Source organism: Scleropages formosus, chromosome 15 (assembly GCF_900964775.1).
Source record: "Scleropages formosus chromosome 15, fSclFor1.1, whole genome shotgun sequence".
In the NCBI taxonomy this organism is placed as follows: domain Eukaryota; kingdom Metazoa; phylum Chordata; class Actinopteri; order Osteoglossiformes; family Osteoglossidae; genus Scleropages; species Scleropages formosus.
Genome location: NC_041820.1, coordinates 19,655,744 through 19,671,530, shown reverse-complemented (window position 1 = coordinate 19,671,530; position 15,787 = coordinate 19,655,744). Strand labels below are relative to the sequence as shown.

General features: G+C 48.9%; 2 protein-coding genes across 3 annotated transcripts; one reads left to right on the top strand and one right to left on the bottom strand.

The window, feature by feature from the left end:
* Positions 1-6,383: 6,383 nt before the first annotated feature.
* Positions 6,384-7,981, top strand: LOC108919344 (glycine-rich cell wall structural protein-like). The gene is made up of 5 exons (XM_018727271.1): positions 6,384-6,415; positions 6,683-6,740; positions 7,023-7,033; positions 7,154-7,174; positions 7,677-7,981. Exons 2-5 carry the CDS (start codon positions 6,725-6,727, stop codon positions 7,863-7,865), a joined length of 237 nt encoding a protein of 78 aa, XP_018582787.1. The 5' UTR covers positions 6,384-6,415; positions 6,683-6,724; the 3' UTR covers positions 7,866-7,981.
* Positions 7,982-9,837: 1,856 nt separating this feature from the next.
* Positions 9,838-15,772, bottom strand: zbtb1 (zinc finger and BTB domain containing 1). 2 transcript variants are annotated; one of them, XM_029258744.1, is made up of 2 exons: positions 15,708-15,772; positions 9,838-13,641 (listed from the first exon to the last, which is right to left on the bottom strand). In XM_029258744.1, exon 2 carries the CDS (start codon positions 13,609-13,611, stop codon positions 11,470-11,472), a length of 2,142 nt encoding a protein of 713 aa, XP_029114577.1. In that variant the 5' UTR covers positions 13,612-13,641; positions 15,708-15,772; the 3' UTR covers positions 9,838-11,469. The 2 variants fall into 2 exon arrangements, with proteins under 2 accessions (XP_029114577.1, XP_018582788.2); XM_018727272.2 differs by lacking the exon at positions 15,708-15,772 and adding an exon at positions 15,166-15,416.
* Positions 15,773-15,787: the final 15 nt, after the last annotated feature.

Genomic DNA, 15,787 nt, shown 5'->3' with positions numbered 1-15,787 from the left:
GCTCTGCGGGCCTCACATTAGAGAAGGTTAGCACAACACGTCACTTGATACACAAAAGCAAATCCCAAAAAGAACACAAAACACTTCTCTCACCGATCACACAAACACATAACATAAACAGCATCAAAGGTCCACTGGTGACAAATTTGGAATTACAAAGTTCTTTAATGTATATAGTGTTAAGATTGCATATTATGGCAACTTCAGCTCTCAAAAAAGAAAAGATGAGAAATCTGAGGTTGAATTACAGGTAATAGAAAAGGACTGTAGACAACTTCAAAATTGTAAAAATATAAAAATAGCTTTATCAGAGGTGAAGGAATTAGAGCTCATTAGAAATAATTATTAAAAATGTTACAGTATTTTTTAGGTTCAGGGAACTGTTTGGTACCACAGGCTTCCCTGCAATAATAAGCATATTTCATTCTTTACATTTATTCATTTACCTGATGCTTTTCTCCAAAGCAATTTACCATGTTAATCTGTCTACAACAATTTACCCCTTAATATAGGGTTTTTTTTTCTGGAACAAGTTTACTGTAAAGACCTCACTCAAGGGTGGTAAACTGGGGATGAGATTCAAACCTGCACCCTTTGGACCTAAAGGCAGCAGCTCTAGTCCCTACACCATCAACTGTACTGAAAGCCTACCTGTAAAGTGAATAACAAATTCTTACTTGCTATTAATTTAAACGAGGAAAAATAGATAATGTGTTAGAGTGTCTCGAAAGATTCTCATAGTTTTCAATAAATATGCAGCATTCGTGCTTGTTTTTTTAAACACAAAAAATTTAATTCAAAACCAAGTCTAGAATACCTCCACCTTTAAATCCAAGATTAAGACCCGTGTATGTGTGTGTGTGTGTACATAGCACATTTTCTGTGCCATTTTTGTTACCTATTTTATCATTTGTTTCTCATCATTCATGCTATTGTTGTTAGGCAGTAATACAGCATCACAGCAAGTTGCACTGGTTCCTAAGAGCTCCCAGCTTAGTCTGTGCAGGGTTTGCATGTTCTCCCCATGTTCATGTTGTTTCCTCCTGGTGCTTCATTTTCCTCCCAGAGTCCAAAGACATGTTTCAGGTAAACTGGTGATATTGCCACTGGTATGAGATGGATTTTCTTGTTCTTTTCTTGCCCTCTTTTTTAAAATACTGATATTTATAGTGAATTTAATTGCTTTAAAGTTGTAATCCACGTACCTTTCTTTTAAGCTGAAGCACTTTGAGAAGTTTCTTTGAAGTGAACTATATACATAATTATTTATATTATGAGAGTACTAACAGAACACTACTTGCAGTGTAATTATTGTTATTTATATTAATTACAGTCTGTTTAATTATTTGTAAAGCATTATTGTTTATTAAGGGGTGTGGTGGCGCAGTGGGTTGGACTGGGTCCTGCTCTCTAGTGGGTCTGGGGTTCGAGTCCCACTTGGGGTGCCTTGTGACGGACTGGCGTCCCGTCCTGGGTGTGTCCCCTCCCCCTCCGGCCTTACGCCCTGTGTTACCGGGTAGGCTCCGGTTCCCCGCAACCCTGTATGGGACAAGTGGTTCTGAAAGTGTGTGTGTGTGTGTGTGTGTGTGTGTGTGTGTGTGTGTGTGTGTATTGTTTATTAAAGAACAGTACATCAGAAAAAAAGTCATTTTTATGATTTTGCCTTTTAAGAGAGTCACTTCTCGTTTAAAACTGATAGGTAAGGCTTTCCTTTGCTTCTTCAACTTATTTTAGCACTTTGAATTTTTTTGCTTTATTGGTCATCATAAGACAGACTGGCGTCCTGTCCTGGGTGTGTCCCTCCCCCTCCAGCCTTACACCCTCTGTTTCCGGGTAGGCTCCGGCTCCCCGCGACCCCCAATGGGACAAGTGGTTCAGACAATGTGTGTGTGTGGTCATTATTATGATAGATGGTTTTACACTATGATAAAATTCATAAGATTAGTATACAGCAGGGGTGCAGTGGCACAGTGGGTTGGACCGGGTCCTGCTCTCCAGTAGGTCTAGGGTTCGAGTCCCGCTTGGGGTGCCTTGTGACGGACTGGTGTCCCGTCCTGGGTGTGTCCCCTCCCCCTCCGGCCTTACGTAGGCTCCGGTTCTCCGCGACCCTGTATGGGACAAGCGGTTCTGTAAATGTGTGTGGTATACAGTAATTTATAAGTCTAGACTTATAAGTGTATAATTTGTAAGTCTAATAAGTCTGAATTCTTATGCAACGAGTGTTTATGGATGGGAAAACTGTTCATTTCTGTACTGTAATAAATAAGACAAATATGACTTTTTCTTATAAGTAAAAAAATAAATTAGATATTTCAAATAACATCCATGAATCAATCAGTACTTTTCAAATGCAGGATGTCAGTGGTTCAGAGCCCTTCCAGGAAGCACAAGATGTGAGGAGGCAAGATACACCCTGGACCAGATGCCAGCCAGTGGCAGGACAAGAACACACACACTCATTCTCTTAGATATCCCTACAGTAAGGACAATATTGAGTCAACAATTATTCTGAAATGCCCCAACTGTCTTTGGACTACTGGAATTAAGCAGAACACCAGAGGAAACCCACATGAACACACAGCTCTGCCAGATTTGAACCCAAGTCCATTCTCACAGCTCAGTAGATATGATGTGCAATATTTAGTAATATTTATAAAGGATGGCACAAGCCTCATATCTGTCCAGACTAATGATGTAATTCAATGCTGTTCCACTAAATGTTACAGAGGGTCTACAGTATGGAGGAGGAGATTTATATTTGGACTCATAAAACATGTAAGACTGGCAGGGGATTTACTGTACTTTACTGTACTGTATTTCAGTGAACTGCAGAGAGATGAATTCCCGGTGTTGCCACTAGACGGCGACAGAGAACCAAAGGTGGAGCACAGCCCCATGTGAGTGTACAGTACACTGCAAACACACACACACACACACACACACACACTGGCTGAAACCAGCACAATAAAGTACAGTACTGTACATGTGAATGAAAAGGGGTATTGTGTTCCTTTCTCAGAAACAGACATTATGAATCTTGTCCGTACACACACACACACACACTGGTTGAAGCCACGGTGAACTGGAGCCTAACCCGGCAACACAGGGCGCAAGGCTGTAGGGGAAGAGAACACACCCCAGACGGGACTCCAGTCCATCGCAGGGCACCCCAAGCAGGACTCGAACCCCAGACCTACCAGAGAGCAGGACCCGGCCAAACCCGCTGCACCGCTGTGCCACTGCACAACCCGTTATGAATCTTGGTGACCCAAAATAAGCAGTCAGGCGCGTCTTAGCTCTCTTCTGTGTCCACTGGTTGATGTTCATGGCTCAAGGTACAATATAGTACGAAATCCTTCCTGCAGTGTCCTTCGCTTGCACGCCGGACTGAGTCCATCTTCATGGACATATAGCAAAATGTTAAAGAGAATTTATTTCTCCGCTTCTTCTACACAGCATGGGTGTGACCCGCTGAATGAACAGCACTGACTCAAATACCGATGTGCTGGAGGAGAGCTTCTTATGAATACAGGCTAGTATTAAAGTTAATTTAGACGCAGGTTTGGGCTTCCCTGAAAGTGAACAACTAAAATGAATCAGAAGCAAAAACCTTAACAAATGCAAGGTTTTCTGCTGATTTTTTTAAAAAGAATAAATTGTATATTTGTATTTCTTTTTTTTGCTTTTCATTCTGTTTCTTCCTTACCTAGAAAGCAACGCAAGTGGTCCCCCAGCGTCGGATTCGGGCGGCTGGTTCTTCTGCACACACTTTGTTATTTGGTTAATATTCACGTGTAACGAAGTCGAGAAAATAAATGCTACACCAACAAGATCTGAGTATAATGTGAGGGGTTGCGCTGTTAATGTATTTCTCTGGAAAGCCTTACCAGGCCTGCGGAAACACTATAAGGTTTGACTTATATAAACCACTTTTTGTCTGTTAACTACACTAAGATGCTTCTATTGGTGTGGTCTTTAGCGAGTATTAAATTGCAGTTCATTACTGTACACATAACCACATTGCGTCCAAACATCCTTGTCCCAAGCAGGGTCGCAACAAACCAGAGCCTAACCCAGCAACACAAGCAGGGCACAAGGCTGGAGGGTGAGGGGACACACCCAGGACGGGACGCCAGTCCATCACAAGGCACCCCAAGCGGGACTCGAACCGCAGACCCACAGGAGAGCAGGACCCAGGCAAGTCCACTGCACCCTCTTGCTTCACTACTGTATTATTTTTACATTATTTCATTTTGCTCATATTTTTCTCCAAAGCTACTTACAATTATTTACCCATTTATACAGCTGGGTAATTTTTTTTTTTTTTTTTTTACTGGCGCAAGTTTACTGTAAGTACCTTAATCAAGAGTACTACAGCTGGAGGTGAGACGCAAACCTGCAACCTCTGTGTCCAAAAAACAGCAGTTCTAACCACTACACTATCGGCTTTTTTAAGGACGAACATCGTGCTTTGAGTTATCTTTTTGAAAAATTGATCACGCTGTTGGGGGGTGTGGTGGCGCAAGGGGATTGGCAGGTGTCCCCCTGTGTGGTGGGGATGGGGCTCAAGTCCCACCCGGGATGCCCTGCAATGAACCACTGTCCTGTCCAGGATGTTCTCCCTATGCCCTGTGTTTTGGGGATAGGCTGTGGCTCAGTGCAACAAGTGGCTGTTGATGTTGGTGGATTACAGTGTCATCTTTGTTAGCAGAAATTGCAGGCCTGAAATTCATTTCTTGTTTGCTTAACATCTATAGGCTCTCATCTCTTGAAACACATAAAAAAAAAAAATGAACTGCTTGTCAAACAGGTCGGCTGTGGCTGTCACCACCCTTGCCAAAACCTCACTAAAATGTTTCCTGTTTGTCAAGTCAACCAAAAAAAAAAAAAAAAAAAAAAAAACGGGATTTTTTTTAATTGACGCTGTTGGAAAGCAGAAACACCGAAAGGGTCACAATCTGGAACCAGAACGAGGAAGGAATCGCGAACGCGGACATCGGAGCGTGTGTGTGGAGGAAGGAGCACAGGGGTCACTCTTCCACTGCAGCTTCCTTTCGGTTTCGCGCCGCTGTTGTCGTTATCGTTGTTGCGTCGGCACGTGTAAAAGCAAGATCCTTGATCCTCCACTTTACAATCGTTCATTCAACTGCCTGCATTTCTCACATTGTCCTCTTCGCTGCTTTACCGGTCGAGCGCTGAATGGAAATGCCCTTAGGCGTTGCATTGTTGAGATCCGTATCTCACAATTCCGAGGCTCCTCACACTGCAGTGCCTTGTGTTCAGCCATCGCTTCAAGGTGCGGACAGACGAGGATTTCTTGCCCCGTCGTGTCCCGCCCTCCCTCATCGTGTCTCGCCATGCTCGCGTCTAAGGCGTGAAGAAAGAGTTTCTCTGTTGCCTTGGTGACTCTCGTCACAGGTCTTGGGCAACCCAGAAGAGAGGCGTTGCACCTCTGCCCTCCTACAGTTTCATTCTAGTGGATTTTCAGGTTTCAACATAAAATGAGAACGGCGGAGAGGCATTATGAGATTGTTCCTCACTTGGGAGCTCATGAGAAATAAGGCGTCGCCTTTTACTTGTCAAAGTGTAATCATCATTTTCGCAAACTAAACCCATAATTAATTCACAAAGGGGAGAGGAGAAAAACATAAAGCCCTTCGTAGTCCTTATGTTCAAAGAATCCAAAGCTGTACATGAGTACGTCAGATGATCTGAGCCCGAATCTGACTTTTGTCGTATGTGAAAAACAAGCCGGTGACGGACGCACGAATACAGCCTCCGTCTATCCGTGGAAAATCAGTAAGCGCTCATCCAGCGTGGGATCCACGTGGTGCGGAGCCGCTCCTGGGAGAGCAGGCCTCGAGGGCAGGGCACGTCGTGGACGCACCCCAGTCCGCAGCAGGGCTGCTTCAGCACGGCGCGCGCGTAAACCATAAAAGCGTTCCGATACCGATTCCAGCAGAGAGAGTCTGAAACGGTCTCTCTTGAGCATAAAGAAGTTTTTGAGAGTCTGAAAGGCCACTGATCTTTTCTGTTTGCTCACAATGTTGCTGTGTATCAAATATTGCCACAAGGAGCATGAATCACAAAGTCACGAGGAGTGCAAACCGCGAATGGAATCATACCACAGCGTTCGCGACGGCGCTTCGTGGCAGGAAGACAGCCTTCAGCACGCACGTCGAACCATCGGACACCAAAACTTACACCTCGCGCCGTCAGCGCTTCGAGTCTGTTGTTTTCCGTTTGTCTGTCTTTTTTTCCACCGTCTGAAGCGCGCCAGCCAGTCTCGTCTCCTCCTTTACCTGGCTCCCAGCTGGAGGGAGTGGTCTGGAGCCGCTGCCTCGCCCTGCCTCCAGTGCCATAAATACCGCGGTACAGCACCCTGCTGGTACAGACCGCTGAGCTCCAGCACAAGGTGAGGCACCATCATTTACATCGCTCGATCTGTGCTCGCTCTTCCGTGTGAGCAACTCCACGCATTCAACTTATAGCCAGCTCCTTTGGGTCACAGCTCGGCCTGTGTTAAAAGACATACAAATAATATAACGTATAATATGCAATAATGTTCTATACAAAGCTAAGCGCACTGATTTACAATAAATGTGTAGATCTAATGCAGGCGCATGTGTTACGGAATCGAACGCCACGAGTTCCCAACTGATCCGTTTCGTTTCTGTCGCAGCAGCTGTCTACATCATCATCTAGAGTCTCCGACAAGAGCATCATGAGCGATCAGCCAAGTAAGTGTGTGTATGTGCGTGTGTGTGTGTGTGATCGGTCTCTGGGTGACATGCCAAGAGGCACGGTCAACACACCCCTGGCTTAACAATAACAACACTGAAAAACTCGCGAAACCATTAATGCACCAAGTCTTACTATATCACTGCAGTTATTCTCAAGGTTTCGTATCTGCGGTCAACACTGAGACCAAAAGCTTGCAGCAATTTGTTACAAGCCTTCAGGCTTTGGCAATATTTGTGTATCGTTTGAAATACTGACACCGTTGCCCTTTTTCCCCACAGAAAATCCAGAGGTAAGACAAAAAACTTTTTTTTCTAGAAAATTCTGCATGAGTGCATGGACATTATACATCACATATCAACACCTGCAGATGAAATGATTAATCCATCTTTATTGTCATTTGGGCAAACAGAAGGCTAAGCACGGCCACGATGTAAGTATTCTTCCTCTCATTGTCATTGTTTCTATGTTTATCTGAAAGAGTTTCAGAGACAGGGTACAAACATCAGTGCCACAGTACTGTCATGTCGGGAAGAACAGCACGAGCTTGTCGCGGTAGGGGAAGCGCGGCTGTGGTGAACGCGGCTAGGAAGTTCTCCGTCCATAACGACGTCGCGCATAGCTCCCCCGTTTCACTCCTCTCGTTTGGCATACAGCCCTCAGTGCCATGCGCCGAAGAATTTCCAAGAGTTTGCACGCTGCGAATGGCATTTCTGTTTCAATGATCTTTTGCTCCACCGTCACACCATTCCAAAGCAGGGGAGGAGCAAATGTGGTGTGGCGCCCCCTAGTGGTTGGTGCAGGTCATTCGTTTCACACCCGGCACATTTAAAATTTAATTTAATTTAAAATAATTTCATTTCAAAAGTTTCCTGTTGAACAAGTTCCGCCTTGTCGTTTTTTGTGGTTCGACGTTGCTCTCGTTGGGTCTTCAGGGCCAGTGTGAGAAGGGCGGGAAAGGAGAGAAGAAGTGCGAAGGAGAAAAAGGACAAGGCCACGGGCACGGTGGACATGGGCACGGCGGACATGGGCACGGCGGCGGCGGTCACGGGCGTGGCGGCGGTCATGGGCGTGGCAGTCATGGACATGGTCATGACCAAGGAGGCGACCAAGGTGGTCAGTGAAGGAACTAAGATAACCTTCCTTGTGCAACTCACATTGTGCAAGAAGATGATACAGCTCCTTTGCGACCGTTGTAATGTGTTAAAGACAAATCAACAATAAAATGGTATGTTTCAAACATGCTGTGCGTGTGCGTTCTCTGCGAGCTGGAATCCAGATGCGCCGCGAAACGGCGTTTCGCTCAGATGAATAAACACCGAAACCAAGCGGTGGGGAAAAGCCGACTTTTGACGAAACTCCAGGAAACGAGCTAAGACAGACACGCGGGGAGAGGACTGGTTTTCTCTCGCCAAGGACATCACCCAGCCCTGAAGCAAAACTCATTTTATGGGAGGAACTGTTGTACTTTCGCCCAGGTGTTTTTACGGTCCTAGGGCGTCAACAGGCCCCTATCTGCAAATTCCTCCTGCTTTGCCATACGGATCGGGGGGGAAAAAAAAAACAGAACAGTTGTTATTTTTTAATTAAAACATTTATTGCAGAAGATTTAAAAAAAAAAAAAAACACAATTCTAACAAAACGACGTAGGTATGACCTCGTAAATACAGTCTGTCTGACACCCGCGCCCCTCGAACGCAGAGGCGAACTGCCATGGAACCGGAGAGCCGCTCAAACACCAGCAAGACGACGACTGTAGGACTAATAGGTCGATACTGAAGTACGGCCCCTACTTGTGAACATCAATCCATAAGCATTCGTTATTTGGCAAGAAAAATTACACAGCTTCTTAGCTTTCAATGTTCAAGAGTACAAATATCTGTATCTATATATATATATATTTATATATATTCTGCATCAGTTCGGACTTTATCAAAAGTGCCAATGACAAAAGGGTCTTTTCTGCCTAACTTTTACCACCGTCGCATTACAAATCTTTACATTTGTCCCACGGGGGTCTGAAGAAAAGGGGAAAGGCACAACTATTGTGCTAAACCTTTCAGCCAAACCGCAGGCGATGCTCCGTACTCCAGTTTCCTCCGTGCGAGTTCAGGAACGTCAGACCCAGATGAAAAAGCGGTTACAACCAGTCGGTTCACACTTCGGGGTACAGCCCACTTCTGATCGGAGGCTGAAGACCTCGGGGGTTGGGGGGGGGGGGGGGTCATGGTCCACATGGGAGCGACAGCGTTCGAGAAGGGCCTCGCGAACAGAAGCGCGCGAGATGCCGACACATAGTGCCTCTTAAGTTTTTTTATTTGCTCTTTTATTTATTCATTTAGCTTACAGTTCTCTCCAAAGTGACCTACGACATCAAGCTACTTAGAATTATTCACCCATTTATGCAGCTGGGTAATTTTACTGCAGCAATTCAGGGTAAGCACCGAAGGGTACTACAGCTGGAGGTCCAGCAGCTCTACCCACTTAACCACCAACTGCCCCCTTACTAGCTACCCCTCCACAGCGACGGTATCGTCACTTCCCAAAGCTTAGTACCACGCAGTGCGCAACCCATAATGCACTGCTGTTCAACTGCCCCGCTGAGATTTGTGATGAATCGAGACACCGTGAAACGTGAGGCTACCTGGACAACTCAATTGCAGTCGGGTTTTGAAACGTTGCACGCGATGAGCTGGGTTTTGGGGAGGAAAAGCCACGTGCGCAGTCACAAAACAAGTTCCTGTGCCTGAAGATGGCTCATCGGTACATGGAGCTTCTCTACGGAGACTCGGAGTTTCTCTGCCCTCTATTCTTAAGGAGAGGGGCAACACGCAGGATAAGGCTCCTCTCCCTTTGAGTAAGCAAACATTTACCAAGCAAACAGTAATTTATTCAAACATGACGTACAAGATCCCTTTAAAACGTAATTTCACCCAAGAGGTCACTGGAATTTGTAAACAGTAAAATTCAGCACCTTTTAAAAAAAAAAAAAAAAAAAAAAAAAAAACTATTTAGCCCTCAGCAAAAAGTGCTCCCGCCGCTGGAACAGTAAAGCTACTTGGACAATTCCTCAATACACAGGATTTTTTTAAAAAAAAAAAAAAAAGTGAAATATGGCAAGATGCATATTCTCATTACCAAACTCAATTATCAATAAACCAAAAAAACGATGGTATTTATAAGATAACAAAGTCAAGTTACAACAATACACTAATCAGATATGGATCCGACCACGTATCGGGTCCATCGATTGAAATGTTAAATGTATACATAAGTTATATGTAACAAAGTTTGCAGAAAAAGGTGCAAAGACACAATATCTCTGACTTTTTTCCCCCGTATGCCCAGGAGAAGCAGGCCAGAGCCGTTTTGGCAGGGAATTTTACGTGTATAACTCTATAATCTTCACCTGCTCTACTAATCCAGCTCCTCCGAGACTGCTCGTACATCTTGAAAATTCAATTTACAATCTCCTACGAGGCACGGAATCTTAAACCACTTTCTCAGAACTATCCAGAAAATTTGAGGGTGAGCTCGTCAGGGATTTCAAAAGCCGGGGTACCATTTCCTACCCAAATGTGCCACAGAGTGCGAAAAGGGGTTGAATCGCTAAGAACTTTGATATCACACATAGCTAACAATATTTCTTAAAATAAGAAAAAAAAAAAAGGCAGGAAGAAAATGTATTAAGATTTTTTTTTTTTTTTTAAAAAATGTAAACATAACAGGCAGAGCAAAAGAACATTGTTGCATTAGCAAAGATACAGCTGTTAACATGAAATGGATCAAACAAGGACTTGAGCGCGAACGTCCACGTGCACCGAGTCGGCGCAGGCGACGCCGAACACACGGCTCCTAGTGTTCTGAATCAGGCGACGTAGCGGCACTTTTCACGCGCACCTTCGCCTTCTGCGGCAGCACCGTTCCCTGGGTGGCAGAGGCAGGTGACCTTAAATATAACACTCCAGCTGTGACGCAGCGCGGTAAAACCCTGTTCGGCGTGCCAGTCCAAGTGTTGCGTCATCCCTCCCCCCCCCCCCCCACACTCGCATCCTGGAGTCGGGAAAGCTTCCCCAGGGGATCGGACGGCTGTCAAAGGTTCGCTGATGTGCTTTTCTGGGAACAGGAAAACACTAGAAGCCAAAAACCACTTTTCATCTCCGAGGCCAACAGGAAAATGGATCGAAGCACAAAACCATACTGGATGTGGGTAACAAAGTAGGCATCTCGTAAACAAAAGAATAAATAAATAAATAAAGTAGGGCCCACTAAATATCCGGAGAGGCCCGTTCAGGGAAGGTCTGCCAAAATCTACACCGATAGTCGTGATACGAGCCAAATCGCACGCAGGCCGAAACGAGCGACATCGCAGCAACATCCTGCACCAAATGAAATGTACGTACGTGAGTGAGAATAAAAACGTACACGCAATACTACTACATATGCTTGTTATACACTGATATACTGTATTAGGTGCCCTGCTTGAAAATGTAACGTTACATAAATGTATATTGCAGCTTATATTCATACGGTTTGGAAGTTATGTTTGACGCTAGTTTTTTTTTTTTTTTTTTTGTCTTTAATTAATTATTTTTTGGTGCTGAGGTGGTTACTGTTGTTCTCACATTTATGGCTTCTGTACCAGACAAACGCAGACACCAAGAAGCACAAGGGCCATCGCGTCTGCACGCGTTAGTAGAAAAACAAAAGCACGTCCACCTCCCGTCATTATAATCGTTTGGTGTGTTTGGAATTGTAGTGGCTCCTCATGTCCTTGCGCAGGCGGAACTTCTCCCCGCACACGCCGCAGATGTACAGGTGCACATCCATGTGCTGCTCCAGGTCCTGGCTGCCTGGGAAGATCTGGAAGCACACCTGGCAGATGGTCTCGCCGGCCGACAGGTGGGAGATCATGTGTCGCACGTGGTCGTGCTTGAGGAAGGTGCCCTGGTCGCACACGGGGCACACGTAGCGCGCCATGCCCTTGTGCATGTCATTGTGCAGCCGCAGCTGGCGCTCGCGCAGGAACTGCTTGCCGCACGTCTGGCAGGAGAACTGCTTCTCCTTGGTGTGGACGGTGTAGTGCTCGCGCAGGTGGCAGCGCTGGTAGAAGCCCTTGCCACAGATGCTGCAGAAGTGCTTGCGCCGGTGGTCCCGTTCGCCCTCCTCCAGCAGCGAGGAGCGCAGCAGCTCCTGCTCGGGGCACTGGGCCACGTGCTCCACGGCCTGCCGCTCGCCCTCCAGGTGCACGCCGCAGTGCGGACAGCGAAAGGCCAGGCAGCCGTCATCGGCGTAGTCGTGGCAGTGGCCTCCCAGCTCGCCCTCGAAAGGCCCGTCGGCCTCCATCAGACTCTCCTCCATGACCTGCCGCTCCTCCGACAGCGAGTCGTCCCCCAGCGAGTCCGTCTCGGCGTCCTGGGGCTCCCCGCAGCGCTCGGCGTGCTCCTGCAGCTGCCTGCCTTTGATGAGGATCTGGCCACACTTGCCGCAGGCGCAGATGTGGCCCATGTGACTGGCGATGTAGTGGGCGGACTGGTCGTCCTCCGTCAGCAGGGCGCCGCACAGCTCGCAAGGCAGGCACACCCGGCCTTCCTTCTCCTCCTTGATCTGCCGCACCCGCGTGCCCGTGCTCTTGTCCTCGCTAGTGGACATGTGACCCTCAAAGGGGTCGCTGCAGTCTTCCATAGCGGAGACGCCGACGTCCTCGTCGTGGTCAAAGGCGCCCTGGTCCCTGACCAGATCCTTGTACCGTCTCCTCAGCATGCTGCATCCTTCCCGGCAGTTCTCCCCCACCTGCACCACCTGGATGGCATCCAGCTCGGAGCTCTCCTCCGGCTCCACTTTGATGATGATGCTGTTTCTCACCGACTTGGCTTGATGGTCCGAGCCTGCGCCCACGGAGCGGATCACGGTCTCTTTGCTGAAGGCCTCCTTGTCAGACTTGCAGTTGAGCCCGTCGGCCTCGCCTTTGCAGACGTCTCCGTGGTCCTCGGAGCCCTCGGAGGCGGAGCTTTCCGCCTTGCTGGAGTCATTGTCCGGCCCGGCAACTGCCTTGGGAGCCAGGAAGGCCTTGCGGTTCGTGCAGGTGAGGATGTGCTCAATGAGGAGCTTCTCGCAGCTGAAGACGAAGCCGCAGTCGTCGCACGTGTACGTGCGCCCGAAGCGTGGCCGCTCCTTCATGGTGGCGCTCCTGCCCGATGGCTTCTTGCGCAGATCACAGGGCTGCTCTGCCACGCTGTCCATCAGCATGGGCAAGCTGAGGGACAGCCCCACGTCATCCGCGTGCTTGCCTACGCCGGCAGCAGAGCCTCCGATGCCCTGAAGGGCAGAAGAGGAACCCGTGGCCGTCTGCGAGCGCTGCCCTTCAGCCGCTCCCTGACGCTGCAGCTGCTGCTCGTACATGCGCACGCCGAACATCATCTTCCTCCCGGCTAGAGCCAGTGCGGAGGAGGAAGACGACGAGGACGACGAGGACGACGAAGAAGATGACGAGGGCACGAGGTTGGAATTGTGGACATCTTTGAGGTCGTCCAAGGAGTCAGGTATGTAGTACATCTGCAGGTAGACCATGGCGGCCTTGAGCTCGTCAAACTCGTAGCTGCCCACGGAGATGCGACCCAGGTACATAAGCTGCAGGATGAGGTCGAAGCACTCGGCGCTGATCTGCATGTTGCTCAGGTTGACGCGCGCCATCACCTGCTGGTCCTTGATGAACATCATCCGGAAGTAGGAACTGCAGGCCGCCAGCACGGCCTTGTGGGCTCGGAAGTAAATGTCACCCACGGCGATGCAGCAGTCGCAAAGGAAGCCCCACTCGCGCTGGTTGTTGAGCTGCTGGAGGACATGTTCACTGTGACTCGGCCTAGTCATCGCGGGGTGCTGGGAGAGCCTACACGTTGCCTACAGAGCGGCTCAGCCGAGAAGGAGAGAAAGAGCAGATACAGTGAGCTGCGGTGATTCAAAGACGGTGCACATGATTTCTTCCCCAAACCCAGAGGACTGGTGACAAAGTCCGCAAAGCGGCCCATGCTTGTTGGACTAAGTGGCAAGTTCTTTCTCACACACTTAGTTGTGCTGCTTGAATAACACCTTCACACTTTATATATATATACTTATTCGGGGCCTCTTCTCAGATGAGCGCAGCAGGTGTTTCATTTATCCGCAAACTTCACACTTCAGAAGAAATAAAACTTTATCTTTCGAGAGATAACGCAAAACAGCAGCAGGAGCGCGGACCCCCCCCCCCCCACAGCACGTCCGCGGCAGACGACCTCGCGCGAGCCTTACAGTCGCGCACGGCGCTATTTTAGTGCGCGCGGTTCACCTTGACAGGCACGCGGGCGGGCGCTCGCTCGCTCGCTTCGCGGTGACCACGTGGACCTCCGCGCGCCCGTCACTCGGGTGACAGCGCGAGCGCCTCGCGAGACAACGCCGGCACCGCGCGCCAGGGAGAGGCCGGTACCTCACTGGCGCGACGGCGTCCACCTACTAAAAATACGGCGGGAAGACCGCCTCGCGCACATACCTCCTGTTTCTCCCGCGCCCGAAGCGCACTTGGGTGTAAACGTGAGCTCACGCGACGACTATTTTGAGCTCTGACCCCCCCAGCGGCGGCTAAGTGAAGCACTGTTAGCACTGGGGCTACCCTCCTGTCTGCCACGTTCAACTTAGTTTATTAACGAGCTTTATTGACACCCCGAAGGAAAGAAAATTAAGCCCGGGGACATTTTAGCGGGCTAAAAGACACGCACGGGCCAGTTCGTGTTAGCACGGGTTCGGTGGGAGGAAGGCTCGCCGTCTTTTACAACACACCGTGTCACGGAAGGCGAACACCGTGTGTGTGTGTGTGTGTGTGTGCGTGTGTGTGGCGGGGGCCAAGCTGGAGGAGGGACGGCGGTTTAGCGACCACTCAGAATTCATACTAAACTCCACATTTTCCACCGTCTGAATTATGAAACCAGCTCGCATTCTGTGGAACACCGGGCACGGAGAACTTTAAATAAAAGCCCCCATTGACGGCGGCGCGTCGGTTTTAACTGACAGTTTCGCGAGGAGGGGACTCTTCCTCATCCCGCCCACGCGCGCGCTCATTGGCTCGCGCCAGCGCTCGCTCATGCGGGCAGTATGGCTGTCAATCATACCGCACCAAAAGTCATTAAAACTATGTGTAAAATAATGTCTCTTCGGGCCTTCGCCGTCGCGAGCATCGCCGCGAGCCACGGATCGGCGTTCGCGGGTGGACGTGGAGCCTGGGGGCGGAAAGGAGAGCGCGTCGCGGCGGTAGAGCGCGGACGGCTCAGCTCTCACGCACCGCCACCCCCGCGCTACTTCCCGCATTCACGCTGAGAAAAAAAACACACACATTATACTGTACGCAGGAATGATCCTCCGAAGCGGGACAACTCTCACGCACACAATTCTTACCGGCGACCAGGTGAGCGCGTAGAGAAGGCGGCCAACTCCGAACGGGCTGGGTATCGTGCGGGAGTCGCGCTTTTCCCCCTCTTTTATCCCAGTAAAGTTGTGGCGAGAATAATCGCAGAGAGAGAGGCGAACCCCTCCTGCAGCACGGATGAAAGAACTTCCGCACAGCCGCTCTGCGAGCTCTGTCACCGCACTGAGGCTGTGTACAGCAGATCCAGCCCCGCTCACGCAAATCCAGCCCTCCCGCCGCCTGCCCTCACTGCAGCCTGCAGTACCGCACCGCACCGCACCGCACTGTATCGTACACCCCGCAGCGCACTGGAATACCCCGGAGCACCGGGGTAAACGGTGCGTAACGCGCTGGCCGGCCGAGTCTTCAGTGTGACCGAGATCAGTGAATCCTCGATGTATTTCTTTTTTTTTTTTTTTGGATAAGGAAGGACCATTTGCAGCAGTGCGCCGTCACATGGTGTTAAAATATGATTAGTTCAGGTAAACACAGAGCAGACGTATTATGAAATACATTTAAAAAATTGAATTACTTTAAAGTTTAATCTTGAGGATTCGTTTACGACGTTGCGGCCGTTCAGTTTCTTCAGCAAAAGTGAAGCGAAAGTTCTGA